A 25,325-nucleotide genomic window follows, 5' to 3' on the forward strand; every position below is an offset into this window, starting at 1 on the left:
CCTCAGCTGCCATGTCACAAACCGTAGCGTAAATTGCAGTGAGCAGGAATCACGTGCAGCTTCACGTCAAATGATTTCACTGAAAATGACTTTATTTTCACAACAGGTGGTAAGAATGAAATTTCACTTTAAATGTCCCTTTTTCCAGACCCCTGCTTTGACTACTACTTCCAGGTTCTCGTGGTAAAGAAAGAAATCAAGTTTCAACTCACTTCCAAATTAGGTTTTATTCACTGGCTTTTTCTTTTGCTACATAGCCAAAAAAAAAAAAAAAAAAAAATTAAAGTAATGTTATAGGTTAAGTTCAAGTTTCTTTTTCATTCAGTTCTAAATCCTTTAAGTAACTTTCAGGAAAGTTTTGGCTACTTTTTTAACTATTAGAATGCGGTCTTTCTCAAATCACAAATCATTTGGCCCCAAGCCCTCATTGGCAGGAAAATATTCAGGGGTTAGGTATCTAACCTCTGAGGTTGTAGAGTGGGCTTCATCACTTATGAGCTGTGTGGCAGTGTCTCAGGAAAGGTAACCTCATTTTCATCAGCTATTAAAGCAGAAACAGCAGTAATAAGGCTCTGCCCAATTCTACAGGGGTTCTGGGACACACCAAACCTCACACTCTTCCTTGGTTTCGAACCAGTTGGTGTTGCCCCCACAGCTGCCATACCAGAACTGCTGGCAAACCCGCTCCTTCTTGTTATAGTACCATTTCAGGATGTAATCCTGGCAGTCGCCTTCCACTGGATGCAAAGACAAGGACCCGCCGCAAAACAAATGCAGAGGTAGCTGAATTTTCTGCATAAGCATGACAGGAAAGGAATGATGATTTGGTGTCATAGACCTAAAAATGAATCATAGCCTCACCACCAATTGAACAAGTAACTTAACCTCTCTGAGACTTGGTTTCCTCAACCATTAAAGCAATATTAAAAAAAAAAAAAACCTACATCACAAGTTTGTTGTAAGGTGTCACATAACACATGTGAAAGGTACGATACTGTTATAGCTATTACTTTGCACAGTACTTAACATCTGGCAGATACCAGACAATGTATAAGTGAGTGAACGAGTGAATAAATTAATAAATAAACTTTCTAACACTGAGAACTCCTTATTTGTTTATTATACTTATTTCTCTTTTTTTTCCAACCATCCCAATCCCTTGCCTAATCCCAGCCTTCCAAAGGCCTAAGCAAATCCAACTTATCTATGATTTACTGCACCCTGACACTTGCCCAAGAAGTTAAGATATCTATTAAAAGAAAAACATTATGTTCCTGGAAAATAAAAAGTAGTATTGAAAATCAACAAGTTACAACAGAGCAAAATCTTAGATGCCTTGAATTTTAATTCAGACATTTATTTTCCCAGGTGTGTAACTTCTGCCTTCTAGGAAGAATAGATTTCCCTTGGGCACATTTTATATCATAGAAAAATATTCTTGTTTCAGGTCAACTTTGCAGCATAGAATAGTGGTATCTTCTAAATAGTTTCCCCTGGGCCTTCCAAGCACTCCCAAATAAAGAAGACAATGTCTTCAGAATGTATGAGTTAAAATGTATGGTCTGCTCTTGAGAAGCTGCCTACTCAAGTCCCATTAATTTAATCAAAAACATGCTAGTTTTCCTGAAGGAGTGACCGGATGTGCTGGGCACAAGAGGATGAGATACACTCCTAGTGGAGTGAAGAACTGATCTTGAAAACTGTCTTACGCCTTGACCGGGCACATTTGAATTGGCCTGCTGCTTGAGTATGATTCAGGAGGGGCGGAGGTGGGGTGAAAGAGAGCAAGCAGTGAGGGCCCAGGAGAAGGAGCCAGAGAAATGCTTCTCCACAAACTTATTAGAGTCAACAGAAAAACACTCCAGTGATTAACTTTTGACTGAACTCTGTACCTACAAATAGGATGTGGCTCAACAATCCAATAACACCAACCTCTACCATTACAAACTGATTCCAACCGACAAGCCAAGGACTTGCTTAAACAAAGCATTGTTTTTACTAGTGACGCTTTGTGGCTTTTGCTTTTAGAAACCCCATCCTTGCCTTCAGTCAACGATCAAACAGAGGCTGCTTCTCCTCAATTATTTTTCTAGGGCAGCACTGTCCAGAAGAAGTTTCTGCAATGAGGGAAGTGTTCTATATCTGCATTATCCAAAATACTAGCCACTGTCCACATTAATTATTGGGTATTTGAAATATGGCTATTGTAACCAAGGATATGAATTTTCAGTTTCGTTTAGTTTCAAATTATTCAAATTTATGGCTAATACTTGGTCGACACAGCTATAGGTGAATAAATCTTCAATTTTTTAAACTAAGAATCTCAAAGTTATTCTTGCAAACTAACACTCAGGAAGCCTCAGAGTCTTTTTACTTTTATCAGTATCATATAGCATTGAGGGTGGGGCAAACAAGTTTTCACCAAAACAACTGCAAGCCCCCAATTTTACATTTGCATTATTTTTACCATGTGTGTTAACTTTTGCCTTCTTGGAAGAATCCTGCAGTAGTAACCAGTTTTACTCAAGGAAGTCCATGGAATCCAGGAATAAAGAAAGAAAAAAGGAAGAGAAAGAAGGGAGTTGGATAGGTATGAAGAACAGCTACAATGAAATTGCAATTTTGCCTAAGCTGGTTCTGTCTCTTGGTACAAATGTCTTATGTAGCCCTACTTGGTGGAGAAAAGTAAAAGAAAAAAAAAATAGATTTATGTGCTTTGGAAATAACACTGAAATGGTAAATTATACCAAGATTAGCCTGGCTTCTATCAAGAGAGATGACCTTATTTAATTCTTCACAAGTAGGTGCAATAGAGGTTACAGGTGCTATGGCAGAATTTGGCTTAAGATAAAGGGGCACAACACAAAGGAGGCCACGAAAATTTAATACTACCTGGGGGTCAGAAAGGACTCTAAGTAGAGGTGACACTGAGTATGAAAAGATGAGTAGATGTAATCCAGGTGGACATGGTGGAGAGGATGCAGACAGGCAGATGGTAAGCAATGGCATGAAGAACAGGGCATGAAGGGCAACTGTAAATAGTGCAAGGGGTACGTGAAGGGAAGTGGCAGCCAGTAGGTCCCTGAGCACCAACGTAGAGATCTAATCACAGCGGCCTATGTGCCTTACCAAGGCACCTGGACATTATCTTATAAACTATGGGAAATACAGAAAAAGTGTAATGTCACAACCAGATCTGGCATTTTAGAAAAATTAACTTTGGTGTCCAGAATGGAATTAGGGGGATGGACAATCTGGAAAAAAATGAGACCAGTTAGACAGTACTGCAGTTACACTGGAAGTGAAAGCCAAGGTGTTAAGAGGGAGGATGTGGGAAAAGCAGATGGGTCTGAGAGATGCTAAGGAGGCAGTTACTCCAAGAGTAGTTACCTGTTGGAGGCAGGAGGGTAGGAGAGGAAACAACTAGTGTGATATTTGGGTTTCAACTTTCCATTCCTGGCCCAATGGGGGTTCATTCCGGGAAAGAAATAAAGGAGAAAGCTTGGAGGAAAAGACCGTTTGTTTGAGATGACTGAGGGCATGTGCAATGGTGCCATCTGGAGGTTAGATAAAAACACTGGTCTGCATCTCAGGAGAGAGTTAAAGATGGAAGATGCCAATTTGAAGTCATCAGTACAGAGGGGAAGAGTTGAAGTTGTAGTAGGAAAGCTGGCTCCAGTCATGTGTGGAGAATGCTTAGAAGACTGAAGAAAGGACCTTGGGAAAGGCATTGCAGATTCACCATGAAATTAATGAAGCCAAAGCTTCAGGATCCTCCATTTCCATAAGCCTCTTACATGTACATATTCACTCTCATGCTTAATTTTAAAAATTTTTTGTGTTCTTTTTAGTAAACAGAGCCCCCCTAAATTGTATAAACTTCAGGTTCCGTAAAACCTGGATCCCCCTGTGAGGATGAACCTAGGAAGATGAACTCACAAAGATGGAGGAGTCAGAGGTAAAACAAGGATCTTATCTCCAAAGCTAAGACAGGAAAGAGTTTGAAGAGGAAGGTAGTGACCAACAGTGGCCCCCATCTCAAGTCGGCAAGGTCTGAAAGGGCCTTTTGGTCCTTTTTGACAGTTCGGATGGAACACTCGTGAAGACAAGAGACAGTTCTTTTCTCTGGCTGGAGGACAGGAAGACAGGGTGTGCAGAAATACAGGAAGCTGCAGGAGGCCACATCTGGCCACCTTTATTTCTTTTGGAAGCAAACAAGAAGGGCATCTGCTAAAGAAAGAGACATGGAGGACGGAGAGGAGCTGGTAAAGGTTTGGAGTGGCCTCGAAATGCAGTGGGAGGGGACTGGCCAGAGCCAAGTTACAAAGTGGGTGGAAAATTTGGGGAACCTTCGAGCCTCAGTTTTTGTGAATACAATTAGGTTAGATTACCTGTAAGCTCTCTTCTATCTCGTTCACCTTAAATTGTGGGAAAGAATGCCTTAGAGCAGTGGTTCTCACTCTTGTTTGCTCAGTGGAATTACTAGGTAAGCCCCCTACCCAGAGATTGATCTGGGGTGAGGTCTAGGTATTGAGAATTTTAAAAGAGTCCCAGATGATTTCAATTTACAGCCAAGACTAAAAATCACTGCCTTAATAAGATTACTTGAGAATATTATATACTGAAAATAGAATAATCAACAGAGTAAGTAATTCTATGCTTAATTTTTAGCCTAAGGAGGTGAAATGTTACTGTCTCTGCTGGGAGTATGGCTCTGTAATGCCATTATCCTAATACTTTAACTCTTCTAAGCAATTCCTTAAGTCACTCAGTGCCCCATTGAAAGCAGACATTCTGCAGCTTTCAAAAAAAATATTACTGAATTGAAATGCATAATCCATACTGTGAGTTGTTGTATATGAAGGCAAATCCTATCCTTCTACAGATAGCTTACTATGGTCATATAAATGGAGCATGAGCTGAGATCTATGCTTTGTAACATGGCTGGGATTTTCAATAATGGCTTCCTAAGTTTGATTAGTGTTCTTAAATATCTCACCTTTATTCCTCTATCTGGTTTTGTTATTTCCTTTGCACATGCATTTGTTTTGGAATCTAAGGGTGGGACATATCATCAGCATCTTAGCTAACTCAGATTGCAGCTTACTATGTGGCAAACACGTGAATTATCAACTTTTATTTTCAAAACAACCTTATGAAGTAGGTATTCACATAATCCTCACTTTACATATCAGAAAAATAAGCCACAGAGAGATTAAATAATTTAGATGGAGAACAATCTAGGGGCATTCAAAAAACCTCTGGGAAATTATCGCTCATTTAATCTAAGCAGCACTAACCACACCACTCACTGGAAACTCTTTCAGCCATCTTTCCCCTGATTTAAAAAAACTTCAGAGTCAAAACCCCCCAGATCTCTTTCTAATGTATTCACCGTTTTGCTTACTTTGTTCTACCCATGTAAGGGTAATGTGATATTTGCATTACTACATCCTGTGATCCAAAATCATGCTGCTATTGTTTTAGATAGATGGAAATGTTCCTGAAACTTGGTCAGAACACAGGCGGCCACTCATACTCCCTCAAGGTCAGGAGTATGTTCACTACTTCTGCGATAGGCCATTGCTGCTCCACAATGAAGTACAGACACTTCATGATGTGTGCCTCCATCATGCTCCCGGAAATAGCTTCTGTTCAGCTCCAGTTTTACAGATAGATGAAAGTTAGCCATTTTATGTTCTCTTAAACTGATTTCTTTAACAGCATACATGAATTCGTTCATTTGGAAATTGTATAAAGGGAACTGTATAAAAAGGCAAATTTTTCATGCTAACGTAGTGTAAAGGAATTTTTTTTTAAAGATAAAGATTTTAAAAAGTGAATTCAACCTAAGGAACAAGAAGCCGTTTGGTTTTTACCAGAGGCAGTGCCCAAACTTATTTCTTTTCCATTTTCTTTTTGTTTTGCAAGCATTTCTTGTTCATTTTCTTCAGCTGCATATCCATTCTTTTCGTAATTCTCAGGTGCTTCTTTCTGAGTTACAGATGTCATCATGGCTGTTCCACTCTCTAGAAGAAAGTCTGTTGCTTCAAATGCTTCCAAGTCATCAGCAAAGCCAGCTATGCCACGGCGGCGCTTGGGCGACCTGTACAGAAACAACCCACATCAAACTGCATAACCAAACCACAAGAACAGAAAGGTTCAATTACCCTGCCGTTGCTGGGCTCAGTAAGCTTTAGGTTTGGGGCATTTCCTGATGACTTTGTCATCACATTAGCTACTCCCTTAGGTCTGCAGAAGTGTTTGAACGAACGTCAGGATAATATGTTCAGCATTATTAATTTTACCTTTGGGATGTGGGATTAGAAGCTGGGGGGGATGTAGTGAAATGGAAATTTTTCATTTTTTGCTTTTATACAGTTGTGTGCTCCTTGAATGTTTTTTATTCGTCCCATGTTACTCTTAACATTAAAAAAATAAGTAAGAAGAAGAAAAGACAAATCAAACCACGTCAGAGTTGGCAAATACAGGAACATCTTGTGTTTTGCAGGCATTTCTTGTTCAATACTTTGGGTCAAGTCAAGGACTGGTATTGCCTGTGACCATTCTTTAGGGAGACAGTTTCCTGCAGGGAACAGAGCTATGGGACAACTTCAGCTCCCCCCTCAGCCTACCTCTTGATAAGCGTAAGTGGTTGAAGGAGAGTGTCCCCTCGGTTGGGGCCCCCACACTCTTCAGTGAGCTCTGGGGGTGGGTACTGGTTTGTTCCACCTAAAAATAAAATATCAAACCAAATCAAATAAAGCAGAAAATGATATAAAATTTTAAAATAAAATAAACGAAGTAAAATAAAGCATAAAAAAACACAAAATATTACCCATTAACACAAAATTTAAAAGATATAAAATAAAATCAAATAAAGCATAAGAAAAACATACAATAAAGCAAAATAAACATAACAAAAAATGAAATAAAATAAAACATAAAAACAAAAATAAATCCATTGACATAAATCAAAAAGACATAAGATTAATTCAAGTAAAGCATAAAATAAATACAAAAGTAAAAGCCAATAAAATAAAAAAATTAAAACAAAAATGCATCTTATCACATAAATAAAATCACAACATAAAATAATATAACAAGACATAAAATGCAACCTGACAAAATGAAACATAAAAAATAAAGTAAAATGAAATTAAAACAGACTAGAAAAGTGGTCCCTTTAGCCTGCTTTTCCCTCAAATGGTTACTAAACCATCAGCCCGCTATTAGAAATCTCTCCTTCACCTCCTGTAACAATAAGAGATGTAAAGTTCAGAGCAGTTCACTGACCTTTCTAGGATCACACAGCTCACTAGTGGCGCAGCTGAGACTAGAACCGATTCATTGATCTTTGTACCTCTCACACTAGAGGGGCACGAGTGCTGTGTCAGTACTTCTAACATATCCATCAGACTCCCTTTATTTCTTCAGTGATAAAGGAGCAGATGTCCCTCAAGGCTCCCAATAGGGTGTCACACACACTTATAAACTGAAAAACTCATGTATCCCACAAGGAAGGCAAGAAGTCTTCACATGTCACAACAAGGCACCCTGCATGTGAGTTGTTTGGATTATGTACTGGTGGACAAAGCCCAAAACGAACTCCTGGAAATGTGACCATAATAATAATACCCACTCCCTCAATCCTAATAATCTCCGTTATTATGTTAAGGATACAGTTTTGGTACTGGCTGCCCATGAATTTGGTTGAACTAGTTCCAGCTGGAAGTGAGGACAGCAGGACAGGAAGCAGGGAAGAATTCCAGCCAGGATACACTGTCAGTGTGCCCTTTAACCTTCACTGTTGGCTTCCTCCACCGTAACCTGAGGCGGGAGACCCTCCCTCAATTCCTGCAGTCCCTGAAGACCTCTGAAAATATATATCATATACACTTGTTACTCAAAATGTGGTCCATGGACCAGCAGCATCAGTATCACTTGGGAGCTTGTTAAAAATGCACAATCTCAGGCCTCAGCTCAGCCCTACTGAATCAAAATCCACATTTTAACAAGATCCCCAGTGTGTGCACGTTAAAATTTGAGAAGCACTGTTATAAACCACTGGATTCTGGAGTCTGGGTTATAGGAGATAGTAATAACAGTAACTACACTTTATATTTGTACAGCACTTGTGTTTTTCTGAGCCCCTCCATGCACATATTTGAAAGTAGGCTTCCCAAATAAGGAAGAGACTGTAATTTTCATTTTGGAAAAAGAGAGAATTGAGAGGTTAAGTAGAAACCTGAGGTCTCCCAGCCGCCAGCTGAGAGGTTCCAGACGAGAAAGCTACAGTAGGCGTGGCACAGTGTCAGGGCAATGAAATAGCTCAGGGACACTGTGCACTGAAATAGCTCAGGGTTTTCGGGAAATGGGGTGCTCTCTGGAGGCTCCGCAGAGGCTGTGGAGGTGCACACACTTCGGCAATGGTAAAGGGTACAGCAGACACCTGCTTTCCCAAATGCCAGGCTCTGTAAGTTCCTCTCCCTACCCCACCCAGGGTATCCCCAGGGTTCCAGGGCCACTCACTTTTTAGGAGATTCAAAAAGGCCCGCATGAAGCCCTGGGCATAGGCCACCTCTGGGTCTGAGATCCCCTCCAGGCGCAACAGGTGCTGCTCAGAGGGGGCACTGGCTACTTGGGCCAGCTCGGCCAGCTCATGAGTTCCCACGACCGAGCCCAAGGCCAGCACAAACAGAGTGATGCCCTTGCACTTGGCCTCCAGGGACACAGTCCTTAGCTTCTCCCAGTCCCAGCTGCTGGTCTCACTGGCCACGATGGCGAAGAGAATCCGTGCCCTCCTGGGCAGTGGGGCTGCCAGGAGCACCTTCTCTAGTGTCCACTCCAGGGCATGGCCCAGGGCAGGAGCTCCTTGCAGGGGGCGGCCCACGGCCTCACGGATATGCCTCTGCATCTGCATCCGGTGCCCATAGGTGGTCAGCAGGAAACCCTCAAGCACAGGGGGTTGTCCAGAGCCTGGCCAGAAGCCAGGAGTCGTGTGCATCAACAGGGCCGCACGTGCCCCGTAGAGAGACGTGTTTGGCTGTGCAGCCACCTCTATGTTGTTGAGCATGGCATCCACCAGACTCAAGGCAGCCCGGTACACAACCTCACTGACGCTGTGGGAGCTGTCCACCACAAATGCCACGTCCACATCTACCGCCAGGGGTCCAGGTGTGCCCAACCTGCACTCCGGAGCTGGTCGGCACTTGTCTGGGGAAGAAGGCAGGGAGAGGCCAGGGTTACTATGCATTTCTTTCCTTTCCATGCAAACAGATTTCTAGATTCTCAATGAGGACAGCTGTTGCTGAGTGTTATTTGCATTGTGTTAGCACGGCCAGCAGATGGACACTGTAAGTAAATGTGTCCCTTTATCAGAAGAAAGAACTGAGATGATCTGATTCCACATTTAATGTTTCTAACCACTAGGCCATATGGCTTCCCAATCTTTAGCTTCATAGACACCTGTCTGGTTCAGTCTATGCCCTACCTCTTATGGGGTGTGTGACTTCAGGCAAATCACTCAGCCTTCCCATTACCTCAGTTTCTTCATCTTTCAGATGGGGGCAATGATAATAATAGAACCTATTTTGTGAGTTAATCTATGTAAAGTGCTCAGAACAATGCCTGGTGCATAGTAAAAGCTCAGACTCGGTAAATACCAACCAGATTTATGCTTCTATAGGAGAGAGAACTGAGGCCCAGAGAAACAACGTGCCAAATGAGATGATAGATGTGAAAGTGATTGATCAACTATAACATATTCTATGAATGGCAGTTACTACATTTGAGTTGGCCAAGTTCTCAGAACAACTCTCTCATGGCAGTGATAGGTCTTAGTGTGGAGCAATTAAATCCCCTTTTGATTTCACCTGTAGGGCTCACTCTAGCCTTAAATGATATGGGGATGGATGAGAGCTCTCCATACAGGGGTATGCATGGGTTTCAGCACAAAGTTTCCTCTGGCACAGGCTAGTGTGAGGTGTGGGGTAGAATGATGAAGGCTGAAGACACAGAATAACTTGTCAGCACCCTGCTGGTGGTCAATGGCAGTTCCAGGCCTAGAACCCGGACTCTTGACTTAATTCAGTGGTTTGCACTTCACACTAAAATGCCTAAGGAAGGAACACAAGCCCAGCCATCTACAGGAACCTAGCGGGACAGGTAAATAAGCAGAGTAGATCAGCGGTAAGACAATAGGGAGGGAAAGGGACTGCGGGGTGCTAGCAGACACTTGCCCCCTCAAAAGGGGATAGGCACAACTTAGCTCCGGCTGACTATGACTACGTGGGAATCCAGCATCTGTGATTCTCCAGACTAGTCCAACTTCCTAAGAAAAACTCGTAATCCAGAATTAATAGGAAATTCCCAGATTCTAAAATACTGCACATACCAAATAGATACACATCTGCAGAGCAGATCTGGCCCACGGCCCTTGGCTAGACCATCCTGTTCTAAAGACATCGGTCTAATAAGAAATGCTGTGCAGGCTTACCATAGCAGAGAGTGCAGCGGGCCATGTGCTCCACATCCTGTTGGCTCTCAGTCTCCCAGACGAATAAGTGAACTCCGTTGGTGCCATCCGTCTAATCCAAACATATATACAAGTTTGTCATTAGCTGAATTAAATTTCAGACTATGTTTCTTTTTCCAATTCAGACAAGCAAAACATTAGCATGATATTTTGAGGAGAATATATAATTATAGAAATATATGCATATATTATTCGGCATTATTTGACAGTTATCGATAGCCTTTTAGGCCAAGGTCTCACTGAAGGTCAGCTCTCCTCCTTCATTCCTGTGCCCAGGACCAAGCAGGCTCCAGACCCTCCTCTGGCAACAAAGTGTTTAGTATTTGAAGTTGTTATGCTAGGCCTCGGGTAGATTGACAGGTAAGGGTAACTGTATTTTTTAAAATTTAATTTTTTTTTTAATGCCTACAGCTCCTGGTATTCCTAGGTGGTCTCCCATCCAAGTACTAACCAGGCCCCACCCTGCTTCTGAGATCAGACGAGATCAGGCACATTCAGGGTGGCATAGCCGCAGATGCAAGGATAGCTTTAAAAAAGACTGTTCCGTGACATATACTCCTTACAGAGCTCTTCACTCTTTCTGTTTAGGACTGCAGCATATTCCATCATAGTCTCTCAGACTGAGCTTTACTTAAAGGAAAAACACTTTTGGGAAAAGAAATATAAAGAGTTGAACTTTTGTTTATGCTAATATAACATCAAAACAAACAAACAAATAGATAAACCAAACAGGAACATTCCTAAGTCTCCTGAAAAGAAAGGTGAAATGCATCCTATTTTGTTCCTCACACGACAAAAGCAATCTAAATTGTGCTTTTTACCGGACTTAGAAATTCAAATGAACCCAGACTGATTATGCAACTACTACATAACAATGTTCGCAAGCCATGTGGACATACAAAATGACACAGCCACACCCTCAAATCACTTAAAACCTCAGTGGAAGGAGAGATAAATTATTCTCAAGAAAGAAAGAGGTCCAATAGTATGTTTTAGGAACACAAGAAGAGGAGATTAATTTCAAGGGGAAGGGATAGAGAGGATCTGATGAAGATGATGGTATCTAGTACTTTCAAAAGAATGAGTAGGATGCTTACGTAGAAAAGTAGAAAAAAATCATTACAGCATAGAGGAACAGCATGTAGAAAGGCCCAGAGCTAGGCAGTGGTTATCTATAGAATTTTTCTCATTGCTCCCACTCCCCAAAGATAGAGAATACCCACCTCCAATGTGCAGCTACACAGCACATCTGAAACCCTGAAACTCCTTACCAGATGGAGGAGGCTGACATGAAGAATGCATGCAGAGTTGCCAACTTTCAACATTCATACAGATCTACTCCACATGGTTATAAGATCTGAGCATTGACCAAACCAAATGGACCTAATTAATCACCAAGGGTTAGAGAAAACAGAGTAGGCACGCATATGATACATTGATAGTTTACTGGAAAGCACATGGGGTGATTTGGAAGGCCTCTGAAATCAGGATTCCTATCAGTGCTCCAGAAGTTATGAGGAGACTGGGATAACCCTGGGAGCATTAATTTTACCCCCCAAGAGTTGTGGGGAAGTGCTAACCTTGTATACATTATTTTTAAATAACAGGGAAATGGGGGAAGTATGTTATAAAGTTCAGAATTCGTGTGAATGTTTAAGATACTATAAAAGACTTCAAACAAATTCAAATATTTCCCCAAGTCTATACAAAGGAATGGTTCATGGGGAAAGTTCTATGCAGCAAGAATAGATTAGGTGTCATGAACCTGGGTCCTTGTCCTCGGTGAGCCATAGTTGGCTATGTGGTCTTGGACAAGTCTCTGGCCTCGCTTTCCTCAGCAACAAAGCTTTAGGGTTGGAGTCAATGCTGCTGAGTATTCTTTCTGTTTCAACACAGCCTGGTCCTCCATTACTGTCTTCTGTATTTGCCTTGTGTTCAGGGCATTTTGTTACCTTTTCTACTCTGAGCAGCTACAAGGATTATTGTTCTGATTGTTGGAAAATGACCAACTTCAAAGAAATTAGAATAGCTACAGAATGACTCTTTTAAAAATCTTTTCTTAGGAAGAATAATTTTATGTTCCTGTAAAAAATTGTCCTGTTCCTGTAAAAACAAAATTGTGGGAACAAGTACACAAAAACAAATCAGAAGTCCATAGGGAACTATGATTCAGTATAGATTCATCTGTACCTAGTTGTTTTTAAGTGACATTTAATTACTTTGACTTTGGAATGGCCAGCATGATCCTAGTCACTGATCAGATCGATAATTTCTGAGAAAGCTCAAGCAGAGAGATAGTACGAGAGGGAATACTAGGGTGAGAAGAGGAAACAGGATCTGTGATTCCTACTGCAAAAGGACATCTCAAAAATAGAGGCCCTTAAACACCAACCAAGTGATCTGCTTGAGGCTCAAAGCTTTATTATTGTTTGAATCAGCACCTTTGGTAATTCTCTCAACCAACTTCATTTCTGATTGTCCAGTTGTGGTCTGTAGGGACTAGGTATATACTAAAGACAGGAATATATGGAGGCGGGAGGGATACAGCACAGGGATTTGCATTAACATCCTCTTTTATATAATAGAAAGACATGTTTTGAAAGAATACAGACAACCTTCAAACCTCAGCCCTCACTATTAAAGAACTCCCCATGAGCCCTGAACTGGAGAGACCTACAGAGTTAAATTTGATACTTTAGCTGCTGCATTAAACTACCAGAGTCCCATGGGACAATGTTCATTCCTGGGATTGAGCTGAGGGAGGCTCTTGGCTTAGACAGATAGATGAAGAGGGGAAGAAAGCAAATGCTGGGGAGAAAGATTTGCCTTGGGACACAGGAAGAGCTAACTGGACCCCAATAAGGGAGAGTTAGAAACAATCTGGCATCCATTTAAGATAATGGTTTGGAGAACAAGAAGAGAAAATTGAAAAAACTAGGGGAAAGAGATAAAAGAGAGTAGTCACATAACCTGTGACTGACCCCAAGACTTGAGTCCAATTTCAGCTCCTGTCAGTAGGCATGGTCCCACCAAGATTGCTGTGAAGCAGTTGACTTCCTGGACTCCCCAGCAAATAGGGGCCAACATTGGATTGAGGGTGTTGGGTGGCAGAGTGAGACTCGAGAACCAGATGTATGTGAATGCCAATTCCAGGACTATGTTTAAAACAAGTCACTAACCTCGGACCCTCCCTTATCTCCTCTGGGAAATAAACATAGATTGTCATTATTAACTTGTAGGATAGTTACGAGGATCATACTAACACTCTTCAAACTTTAACATTCATGCAAACCACCTGGGAATCTTGTTAAAAATGAGGAACTTGATTGATTAGCCTGGGGGTAGAGCTCGAGATTTGGCATTTCTTACAAACCTGGGTGATGCTGATGTGGCTGGTCCCGGGACCACGCTTTGAGCAATGAGGGGTTAAAATGAAAAAGCATAGAAAGCATGTAAGCATGGCAATTGGAATTCCATAGGCATTCATTAAATGGAAGCTATCGATTTAACAGTTATAGGGCAAAGGTGCACTCTTAGGACCTCGAGAAGATGGTAATAATGGCCTATATTGAGTATGCACACAGAAATTCTCTGAGGCACTATCTCATAATAATTCTCACAGCAAGCCTGTGAGTTTATTCCTTGTTTATGGGTGAATAAATTGAGGTCCTAGTGCCAAATAACATGTCCAGATAGCACAAGGGACAAAGCCAGAGTTTGAAGCCTCATTCCCTAATTTCTTCCTTGGTTGTTGATCCTGGTTTGAGAAAAGTAACGATCTAACAGAAAATAGGAGCCCACAAGGCTTTAACAGGGGTACATCCGTGGCTTCTAAAAAGGCCTGTCTGGCAACCCAACACTTTCTAGAATGTCCTCCTGCAACTTTTCTGAATTCTAAAATTATATCAAAATTTTAAAAACACCCCGCCAAATTCCTTTGGCCTTCCTCTTAATGTTTTCATCTTCTAAATCTGATTTTATTTTTGTCTCTGTGATAGAATTCCAAATAGATTCTTTAGATTTTTTTTTAAAAGAGCAACAAACAGAAAAATAAAATAATACATGAAAAAGAACTTTGAAATTCTAAACTCTCTTCTTTGTCTGGTTTTGACTTTGGATTTAAAATCCCATTGCTAATGAGAATTCCAAACCTTGAACAAATTATTTAAGTTCTCTGTGTCTCAGTTTCATCACCTGAAAAGTGAACCAACGATAATAGTTATCTCATTCGGTTGTTGTAAGAATTAAATGAATCAACAAGTAGGAAGATCTAGAAGAGCACCTGGGTCAAAAAACATAAACTATTTTCTTAGATATTGTTTCAAGTGAACATATGTTAGTTTTTATAAAGAAAACTGAATTTGAAATGTGGCACACAAATTGCATTTTTCCTGTAATCCTCTGGTTTTTAACTTTTAAAAATGGGGCAAATAAAGTTATGTTTTGAGACAAAAGGCAACTGGACAGTTCTCGAAAATGAGATTAGGCGCAAACAGTTCAAATGCTATAATACTGTTTTATTTAAGACTGTTTTATTTAAGAGTAGTTGATGGATGCCTTAAAAAAAAAAATCTTTTCAATATGAGTGCAGCCTCCAAGCATACTTAAATGGGCTGAGAAGTTAGGGCATCTGTTCATATAATCATTCAAATTGAACAACCATCATTTTGCCAGAAGCATCTGAGTATTGTTCTGAAAAATAAAATAACATAAAAGTGAAAGACAAAAGTTCCACAGATAATCAAAGAGAGCCCTCAGGCAGATAATTCAGAAGAAAAAATCAAGGATATTCCCCCTCCCCTAACTGGATTCTCCTAAAGACAGAGCACAGGGTAGGGGAAGTTAAGGGCTGCAATATGCCCAGTTGTGAAAAATGAAGATTTTCTGAAAGGCCCTGAAAGGGAGTTGTAGTTTTTATAGTTTCTCTCCTTGTTAATGACACCAGAAATGGAATCATTTATCACATTTGTGCTGGCAAGCACCATTTAACATCCTTTCTAAACTGTTAAATTTAAGGAACAGCATCCTGGGGCAAGAATGCATCCAATAAATAGAAAGGAGAACATATAAAAATGATAGAACTGAGGTTCGGGTATATTTAAGCCGGCAAGTTCTTTTTGCATAGCATTACATCCTTCTACTTGGAAACTCAAGCAACTAAGAGGGCAAGAACATTTTGGCAAAGAATCATCTCTATGTGAGATTTAAACACTGTCTGCCCAGGATCCCCTCTCAGATTGCAGCACTGATGAGCGTTTGGCGGGGTTGTAACTATACCTTGAGTATTTATTTCCAAAGGTTAGGGAAATTTCTTCCTGAAAGTAGAGGATTACACCTGGCAAAGAGCCTACATATTGTCTAATTGTGACCCTCACCATTTTAGAGCTAAGCAAAATGAGACTCAGAAAGATAAAGAGACTTTTCCAAAGGCACCTCATTATTGATGAAAAAGCCAAAGACAAAAGCTACATATCCAATTTAAACTATTATTTGTTTATACTCTGCCTTTATTAATCCATTCAGGAGATTATTTAGAGCTGCCCTCACAATTTTACCTATCGATGCTTAAAAGCATATTCATAGCTTTTTAAAGCAGAATCTCTCATCTACCACTTCTGCCACACATGAAACTTCAGAGAAAATTAAATGGTCTAGCACAACTAAACTCATTAGTTCTTTGAACCATATGACATTTCCATTTTTGCCAGTCAAAAACAGTTGAATATTGGCAATGTAACATGGTTCAACCCGATACCCATAAGTATCCTAAAATCTCTTAGAGAATTGCCCTTCATTTTAACAAATCATCCCAGATATTCTATGAGAATGTACTACATGGGCTTCAGTTATAAGAGTCAAGTCTGGAGAATAAGTAAATAAGCTGTGGTACATACACACACTAGAATTCTTAAGAGCAATAGTAAAAAACAAACAAACAAAAAACCAGGTTACCCATACAGACAACATGGATGAACAAAAAGAACAGACATGACATTGACTGAAAGAAGCCAGATACAAAAGAGTAATACTATAGTCTCCAACTTATATGAAAGTCCAGAACAGGTCAGTGGATGGTCATAGAAGCCAGAAGAGCAATGCCTCTGAGGAGTGTACGGTTTGGGAAGGGACATAAGAAAAATTTATAAGATGCTGAAAGTGTTCCGTATCTAAAACCATGTCTTGGGAGTTTAAAATTATATATAAACTCAACTAGCTGTACACTTAAAATCAGTGCACTACTCACTTTGCTAAATGGGTATGTATTTTATACCCCAAGTGGGAAAATAAAGAAAATTACATTCTATGGCTCCCCATGATATGATTTAGAATAGTGTTTAAGCATAGTCTCTGAAAGTAGATAATATTAGTCTGCCACAAACTAGATACCTGACTTTCGATGGTGGACTTAACATCTCTAAGCCTCAGTTTTCTTATCTCTAAAATAAACTTACCTTATGGAGTTTGGGGAATTATTAAATAACGTTTATTAGGCACATGGCACAAAATAAGGGCTCAAGAATGGTCAATTGGCACCAGTAGAAGCACTAGTAATAGAGCCCACAATGGGATACACACCCCCCGTGTGTACACATCGATTTCTGGGGAATTCTTCCCTGAACAGCTCTCATAACTCATGCAGTCCTTGATGGAAGGATAGGGACCACATACTAACTGCCCCGGTTCCCCCGCCCACAAGTGGTTCCTCTGCATACCAATAGGGCGTCCGGGAGGTTGTGTTCCTTTGTGAAGGTGATGACCACAGGGACGACATCCAGTGCACTGAGCTCCAGGGTGGCAGTGCTGATGGAAACTGCACCATGGGCCCAGCCTGCCTCGAAGAACACAGCCACTTTCCTCATGAGAAGGCCTGAGCGAGCACGTTTAAATACATGTCTTGCCACAAACCTCATGGTGTCCCCAAGGTTCCTACTGCCAGATGACCTTTCTAGAGAGAGTCTCCTGACTGCCTGCAGGAGTGCGAGCTTCCCCTTGTAGTCCGAGAAACGAATCAGGTAATCTATTTTGTTATTGTATGATATGATGGCCACTCGAGCACCTGTTGGGCAGTTACTCTCACTTATTTCCATCTTCATCAGCAGAGATAATAAAATGTCTCTCATCCTCTCAAAATCCAACTGAGAGACATCACTTGACATGTCCAGGGCAAAGACCACTTCAGTTGGAAACACTGGGCATTTGGAAACACCTTGACACAATGGATAACACAGATTTAAGATTTTCTGCAATGCCTCTAAACAGGTGAAGATTTCAGTTGATAGAAAGAAATATTATTTACCTGTTGAACAAGCTGGAAGGGAATTATTTTGGAGAGAAAAGAAGACGTTATTAGTTTGCATAAGCAGTGGCATGTTTTCCGTGTGAATGCTTCAAGATGAAAAACCATCTCCTCTGAGAAATTCAAGCAGTGGCCTTCTCAGATTCCTGAGTGTGGTAGAGACCTGTACTTGCTCCCCAATATTCGTTCTCTCCTTTTCTATAGTAATAGAACCTCAATCTATGGCTGCACATATGTTTTCCTGGAACAAACACTACATTTCCCAATGGGGCAGCCATCTTACTAAATTCTGGGTGACTAAATAAGAAAAACGATAGGTACACTTCGAAACAGCATCCTTCTCCTTTTCTTTCCTCTTCTTGACAGTCGACAGTTCATAGACATCTCAGACCATGAGGTGATTTGAGAAACAGAACACCCTCACCTCAATGGCAGAGCAAGAAAATATAAAGAGTCTGCATCCCTGAACCCCATGGAGCTCCATAGCAACCCTGGACTGGCTACTTCTGGGTTTTGATTTGAGAAATATATTTGTGTCACTGCTACTGAGCATTAAGGTCACACTGTACTGAACTTAAATCTAACTAGCACACTGAGCTATTCCAAAGCCATAGATAGGTAGATGATAGATAATGATAGATAGATAGATAGATAGATAGATAGATAGATAGATAGATATAGAAAGATAGATAGATGATAGATAGATAGATAGATAGATAGATAGAATAAACTATACATATATTATTTATAAGTGTATGTATGCAAGTAATATATTTTTATGGAAAATATTAGAAAACAAAAAATTGAAATGATTCTGAATTCCTTATGTGTACATTATATATGTGTGTATATGTGTACATTATATGTGTCTATGTATGTATATATATACATATATATATAATTTGTTTCATTTTGTTTTATAAAACTTAGAATTTAGGATATGTTCTATTCTGAATCATTTTCACTTAGTATGTGATGGACATCTATTTTAGAGTAATATGATGAATTGAATTTAGAGCAATATCATATTTTCTCCTATATCATGATTTGTTCCTCCAACATCACTTTGTGATGAGCATACTTATACATGTCTCTGTGCATATTTGCCCAATTGTAGCCCTATTAAATCTCTATCATTATGGCTTTGATATGCATTGTCCAATTGTACTTCAGAAAGATTGTGCCAACTGACATTCTTACCAGCAAAGAGTGCTTTTATACATTTCCCAAATTGGGATAGCGTTGTTCTTGTCATTTAAAAAATATTTCCAATTTGAGAAACAAAGAGTATTTCATTGTAATTTGTATTCTTTAACTTCTTGTAAAGTCAAATATTTCACGGATTTGTTGTATATTTGCATTTTTTTCTTCTCTGAATCTTCCATGTCTTTTGCCCATTTTCAGTCTAAAAGTTTTTTATATTTAGGTTTAGCAAATATAAAATATCTGTATTTGTAGATGAAGATGATTGAGTAGTGGCAATTTTATATATTTTGACATAATAGAGTAAAGGACTTAGGTCCTTTGCTTGGGTCTGTTGCTTATATTTTTTTCCATTTTTCTGTTTGCTTTTGATTTTATGGCTCTCTTCAATGTAAAGTAATTTTCACTTTTTATATGGCCAACTCTGACACTCTTTTCTTTTGTGGTCTAGACAATGGTATTATTCATTTTGACTTATAGGAAATAGGATCCCATAATCTCCCTGAGCAGCAACTGGATGAGAATGAACAGAATATGGAAGAGTGAGCCAGAACAAGAGGGGTGGGATGATTGTGGAGAAAACCCAAGCCCGAACTAAGCAATTTGCTAAGTCAATGTTCTCTCCCTATTGCCAGTAAATGAAGAAATGCATGCATTATAGGATGCAAATATCCTGAAATACATCGAAGACAGTAAATAAATTCTAATCTGAGAACGTGATAAAATGTTACTTAATATTTTATGACTCATAATTCTATTTCTAAAACATAAATTTAAATAAATAAGACATACTTCCCATTGAAGGCTCACTGTTGATCCCTCTTATTTAAATGGATAAGTTAAAAAGAACAAATCTTTTCTTTGCCCGTTTCATGATAAGAAGCACCAAGATGCATACATGCATTTTATGGATGCCATATTGTACAATAGAATTTTTCTTCACCATTGAGAAAATATGCCTTTTGACCACTCCATATCTGAGACTACATTGAGGGAGATTACTTACCCAAGGGCGAGATTGAGCTACATATATTCATTTGCAGGTTCCTTTCTTGATGGACAATGACACCTCCCAAACCTCAGTCAAATCCACAGTAACTTACGTCCCCAATCCATGATTCATCCCCATTTCACACCACTGGCTCCCTTTGACTCTTTTTCAACTTACGACAGTTTTTTCTCATGAAATCAACAATTTCACAAGGCTATTAGAAAGATGGAGAAAGAGAGGAAAAAAGAAAAAGTATTTAATTTGGAGTATATTTCTCCTTACCCTGGTGACTTAGAAATGTCATATGAATATGATTAGTACCTACCCAAAGCTTTTTAAGCCACAACAGAAAACCCAAAAATTGCTGTAGCAAATGAAACTATCCAGCAGTTATATTTCTGGATCCAGTAGTTATTTTAAAACATTTAAAATATATTTTATATACAATATAATGCTCATATTATTAGATAAGGGGAATTCATTTTTCTTATCTGCCTCACAAAGCAATGTAATCAAATCTGATTTTAAAGAAGTTTAAATCCAGCCATCTCAACACAGAAGGTATAGAAATGCCAAATGTCTTTAATTCTTTGGTCTCTATATTAGTAATTTGTGGTGCACTTTTTTAGAATGACTGCCAAGATAGGTACTCCTAATGCGTCACCTAGAATTCTGTCTCATTCCTTTGATTGCTTCCCTTGACCCCATCACTTCTTGCTCTTTGGCTGTTTCCAATTCCTCCTTCACTCACCCACGATAGTATTTTTGTACATGGAAGATGAAGAACATCATAATTTTTGAGATTCTTTTCAGGTATGTCATGAAACACAATGGCCTGCACTATACTGTGTGTTGCCTTATAAATACTTTAAAAGCAATTTTTGACCTTTACAAAAAGGCATATTGCATAGGCGTAGTGGCCCTCAAAGTCTTTCCTTTCATGTCAACTAGTGTTACTCAAAAACATCCAGATTCCCTGCAGGATTTAAAATATAATTCTACTCTTTTTACTTGATTTGGTTATAACATTTTAAAGTCCATAAACCTAAAGAAACTAAAGAATCTTTATAGATTTCTATTTCATGAACTAAGGAAGCTTTGTGTTCTGAAAAGAATAAAGTTTAGAATTAAAATCTTTACCTACCGTCATATCTACCAAGCCTTTGGGGCCCTTAATACCCTGAAAAGAACATAAACAAGTTTAAAATGCAAAATTCTAAGGTACCATACATTACTCTCCAGAGCTGGCAAATGGTTCTGAGAAAGTAAGTTCACCACGGTGCACAAATCACCTGTCCTTCACTCCTGGCCCTGGAGTTCTGTCTTACCCCTTAAGGAAGGAGTTCAGAGTGTCCAGGAGCTGTATCCCAGAACTTGTAGTCCAGGATGCCCAGGTAGAGAGCACATAAAGACTTTTATAAGATGAAGTCATTTTAAGATCAAGCCATAGTTTAAGATAAAATTTAGGAAAAGGCCAATCAAGAACTCAGGACCATTCATAGGCAGTTCTAAAATAGAACTCAGTCCTCCCCTATCCCTTCTCTTCAGGCCACCTACTAGCACCCTATCTCTGCCCTAGTACTAAACAAGTCTTCCCTGGATCCTTTAGAATAGAGCTGCCTGACCCTAGGCTCTCCAGGAGTCTACAGATCTTTGCTTTTATTTAGACTCTGTAAGGTAGTAATTTGTGACCCTGGGAAAATCACAATAATATTCTCAGCCTTTGTTTCCTCATCTGTAAAATGGGAATGAGTGGTCCTTCTACTTCTAAGATTTTTTATTTTATGACCTTGTTGCACCTCTCCAGTAAACCCTACCTATGCTGCAGTGAAATCACCAGGTTCAACACATGGCTAACTCAATGGCCACCCCTCATAGAAAGACAGCCTAGCCTCCTAGGATGAGATATGGTACAAAATGTCAATAGCACCAAATCTTTCCTTTCATACCATTCCAGGGAATTTTAAAAATATCTGTAAGCTTGCAACATTGTCAGTTTAGTTAAGATTACGTAAATGTCATGTTTTGTTAGGATTCCCTTCTAGTTTTTGCATAAATGTTGTTGCTCATTTCGTTTACGCTGATAAATTCATTCTCCAGTGAGTATTATATATTATTTTATGTATTTAGAAAAATTTATAAATTTATATTGAATAAGTATACTAGGTAAAGACTTGAAGTAAATTTGGCCCATTCCCTATAAAGGTCCTCTTGTGTGTCATTTGTTCTTAAAGACATCTCTTATCAAATCTTTACTCATTTTTATACAAAGGCTGAAAATAAGAGAAAGGAGAAGACCACGTTACCCTGGGTCCTGGAGGTCCTTGGTCACCTGGAGTTCCGACAAATCCAGGAAAGCCTGCATTACCCTAAAAATGACCAAAGCAAAGGAATAAGCTTCCTCCCATTGAATACAACTTGGTTAAAGCCATCAGGTCCACCTTGAGATACCAAGTTGTCATTATATCGAAGGTCCAATGAGTTTGAGATGGATCAGTTTATGAACTGTGATCAGCAGAGTAAGACACAGAGACCATGATTGGTGGAGTGAGACACAGAGACTAGAAAGGATTCATGGGAACTATTTAAATTCTCTCCTACATACCTAATCCCAGACAACACTTCCAAACAGAGCCATAAAAAATGTCAATACTCAGCTGAGCCTCCAGATCATGTAATTAAAAGGATACATGAAATAGGCATTGAAGGCCTGGCATCAGGAGAAACAAGAATTTCCTCCACCACCTTCTGGTCTTCAGAGTATGAGTAAAGGCATATGCTAATCATGGACTCACTGCTCATTTTACACATATTTGAAAAGACACAGCATTATCTGCAGACATAGCATTATTTGCATGTAACAGATTATTTTTTCTTTTTTAAATTTGAAACCAGAGAGCTGAATTTAGCTGAACAGGGCAATATTAGCCAGCAGCAAGTAAAGTTAGGCATAGATCAAATTTTTCTTTATGTCCTTGCCAATGTATGAAAATACCAATTATTGACTGCCTAGGAAATATACATTATCTTTCCTTTCCTCTTTTCTTCACTGAGCATTGGTCCATGTCCTTTTCTCAGAAGGCCTTTCTCTCTAATGTCTATCAGCTAAACATGGCCTAGGTTTTAGATACCCACAGGGTTATTCTTTCCAAAAGAGCTGCCAGTGGTTGTGGCTCTTCAAGATTGAATCTTCAGAATCTGAAGGAATAGATTTTTAATGGTAGACTCTATAAAGCACAGTGAAATATGACTCAAAGTCCACCAACATGGTAGCCACATTCTTGAGAGTCTAGTCCTGCAATAGCTAAGAGAAAGTTAAGATTTAGAAGACTCTGAAAGAAACAGCAAGGTTTGCTCTACAGCTAAAACAGTACCTTCCAAATGATATCCTTATTCACCAAAGACAGAGGTGCCCCCAAACTTGTTTGTTAAAAGGTTGATATTGAATAACCGAAACTCCAACTTGGATTTTCTGTTGTTACGGTTTGGGGAGCTGCTTTTGTATTCAGAAGATAAATGAACATGGGATTAAGTGAGAAGTGGGTTAGCCCAAGGAAGGTGTGGAATGCACAGTGCCTGAGGAGGACACAGACTTTCTGCTAAGAAATCCATTAATCCAATGAAAATAGGCTCCTGTGAGTAGAATGTCATGATGTGGGCCTCTATAGATCTTGGAAAATTTCTTTGGTTCTTACCCTATTCCCTCTGATTCCCTTTGCCCCCTTCTCTCCTTGGTGGCCTGGGTCACCATCTTCTCCCTTAATAGAATCAAAAGCAAAACCTTGAATATCAAGAAAAATAAGTACAAACAAATTATTCATGCTGCATACCAGTAACTAGGTCCAGAAAGGTATCTTCTTACTTTCGTGCCAGGATAGCCAGGAAATCCACGTTCACCCTAGTGTCAGAAATGAGATAAGGTCTTGTTTAATGCCATCTGACCAAATCCTTTTTTGGTACTCCTTAGGGAAAAATAAGAAACTATAATTTTGAAGAAAATGACTCAAAACAGTTGCCAGAAAAAAACAACTATAGCAATGGTTGTTATCTTGAGCTACTCCCCAGTGGCCACATTTTATTTCTATAATTCATTGTGACACAACTTGAAAATGATTTTTACGAATTTCTCCATCTGATATCTTGTGTAATGAAATTTCCTCTTAAGCACTTTTGTCTATCAGTCTAAATGGTGAGAAATGATAAAATGTTGAGTATGTTTTGAAGGTAGACTCATCATTATTTATTGTTGGACTAAATACAGGGTGTTAGAGAAAGAAAATTATTAAAGATAATTCAGTGTCTGCCTTGAGCTATGGGCAGGATGGAGTCTCCACTCCTGAGATTAAATGGGAAGTGGGAGGAGGGATACGTTGTCAGGGGAATCAGTTTTGACTGACTGGATGTTTGATGTTATTAAAAGATGACTGTTAATTCTTAGGTGTAATAATGGTATTATGGTTATATTTTTAAAGAATATTTTAGAGAAGCAACTTGGCATATTTATACATGAAATATGTAATATCCGGAATTTGCTTCAAAATAATTGGTGGGAAGATCAGTGGGTGGGAGTATAAATAAAATAAAACAAAATTGGCCAAGGGTTTTGGATTGTTTGAGCAAGATGGTGGATACATGGGCAGAGGCATCATTAGATAAGTCTCACCATTTGTGTACATGCTTGAATTTTTCCATAATAAAGTGTTAACAAAAGAAAAAGAAAAATGTTGTTTGGGGACATGGCAATGTTAAGGTGTCTACTAAATAACCAAGTGAAAACATTTGGAGTTAAGACATTGGTTCAAGCCAGATCACAGGATAGATGGTACCTGATGCCATGGAACTGCATAAGGTCACCCGAGTAAAGACAGAGAGAAATATGAGGATAGAGCCCTGAGTCTTTCAATTTCTAGAGGTCAAGAACATTCAAAAGATCCAGAAAAGGAGACTAAGAAAAGAGTGCAGCTGGCACAAACCAGGAAAATAGGGTATTCTGGAAGACGAGAGAGAAAAGGTTTCAAGAACAAGCCCACGATCATCTTTGTCAAGTGCTGCTGAGACATGGAGGATGACGAGAGCACAGAACTGACCATTGGATTTAGCACCATGAGTTTTACCTGGACTAAAGCAGACATAGTTGAGTGGGGAGAGCTGAAGTGTGAGGGTTTGGTTATCGTGAGTTAGAAATAGCCAGAGGAAAGGAAGTGGAGTTCTTTTCCCCAGCACTACTGTCATTTGGGATCCAATGGTTTGTTGTGATAGGCTGTCATGTGTATTATAGGTTGGAAAATAGTATCTCT

General features: G+C 39.5%; 1 protein-coding gene and 1 pseudogene across 9 annotated transcripts in view; both read right to left on the minus strand.

Moving 5' to 3' along the window:
• Positions 1-296: 296 nt before the first annotated feature.
• LOC107508459 (collagen alpha-4(VI) chain) overlaps positions 297-25,325 on the minus strand; it is a 114,136-nt gene continuing 89,107 nt past the window's right edge. For 8 of the 9 annotated variants that reach the window (XM_016140253.2, XM_016140251.2, XM_016140258.2 and 5 more), the window contains 11 exons: positions 23,891-23,926; positions 23,724-23,786; positions 22,335-22,397; positions 21,173-21,208; positions 20,206-20,242; positions 17,835-17,846; positions 17,251-17,744; positions 10,499-10,589; positions 8,533-9,216; positions 6,636-6,732; positions 297-6,106 (listed from right to left, as the gene is read on the minus strand). In XM_016140253.2, the coding sequence (XP_015995739.2) occupies positions 5,845-6,106; positions 6,636-6,732; positions 8,533-9,216; positions 10,499-10,589; positions 17,251-17,744; positions 17,835-17,846; positions 20,206-20,242; positions 21,173-21,208; positions 22,335-22,397; positions 23,724-23,786; positions 23,891-23,926 (1,875 nt within the window). In that variant the 3' untranslated portion in view covers positions 297-5,844. Of the gene's footprint in view, positions 6,107-6,635; positions 6,733-7,219; positions 7,877-8,532; positions 9,217-10,498; positions 10,590-17,250; positions 17,745-17,834; positions 17,847-20,205; positions 20,243-21,172; positions 21,209-22,334; positions 22,398-23,723; positions 23,787-23,890; positions 23,927-25,325 lie in introns of those variants that run through there. The other variant, XM_036219485.1, reaches the window with a different exon arrangement.
• LOC118601842 lies at positions 10,940-11,053 on the minus strand (annotated as a pseudogene).

Source organism: Rousettus aegyptiacus, unplaced genomic scaffold, assembly GCF_014176215.1.
Source record: "Rousettus aegyptiacus isolate mRouAeg1 unplaced genomic scaffold, mRouAeg1.p scaffold_m13_p_4, whole genome shotgun sequence".
In the NCBI taxonomy this organism is placed as follows: domain Eukaryota; kingdom Metazoa; phylum Chordata; class Mammalia; order Chiroptera; family Pteropodidae; genus Rousettus; species Rousettus aegyptiacus.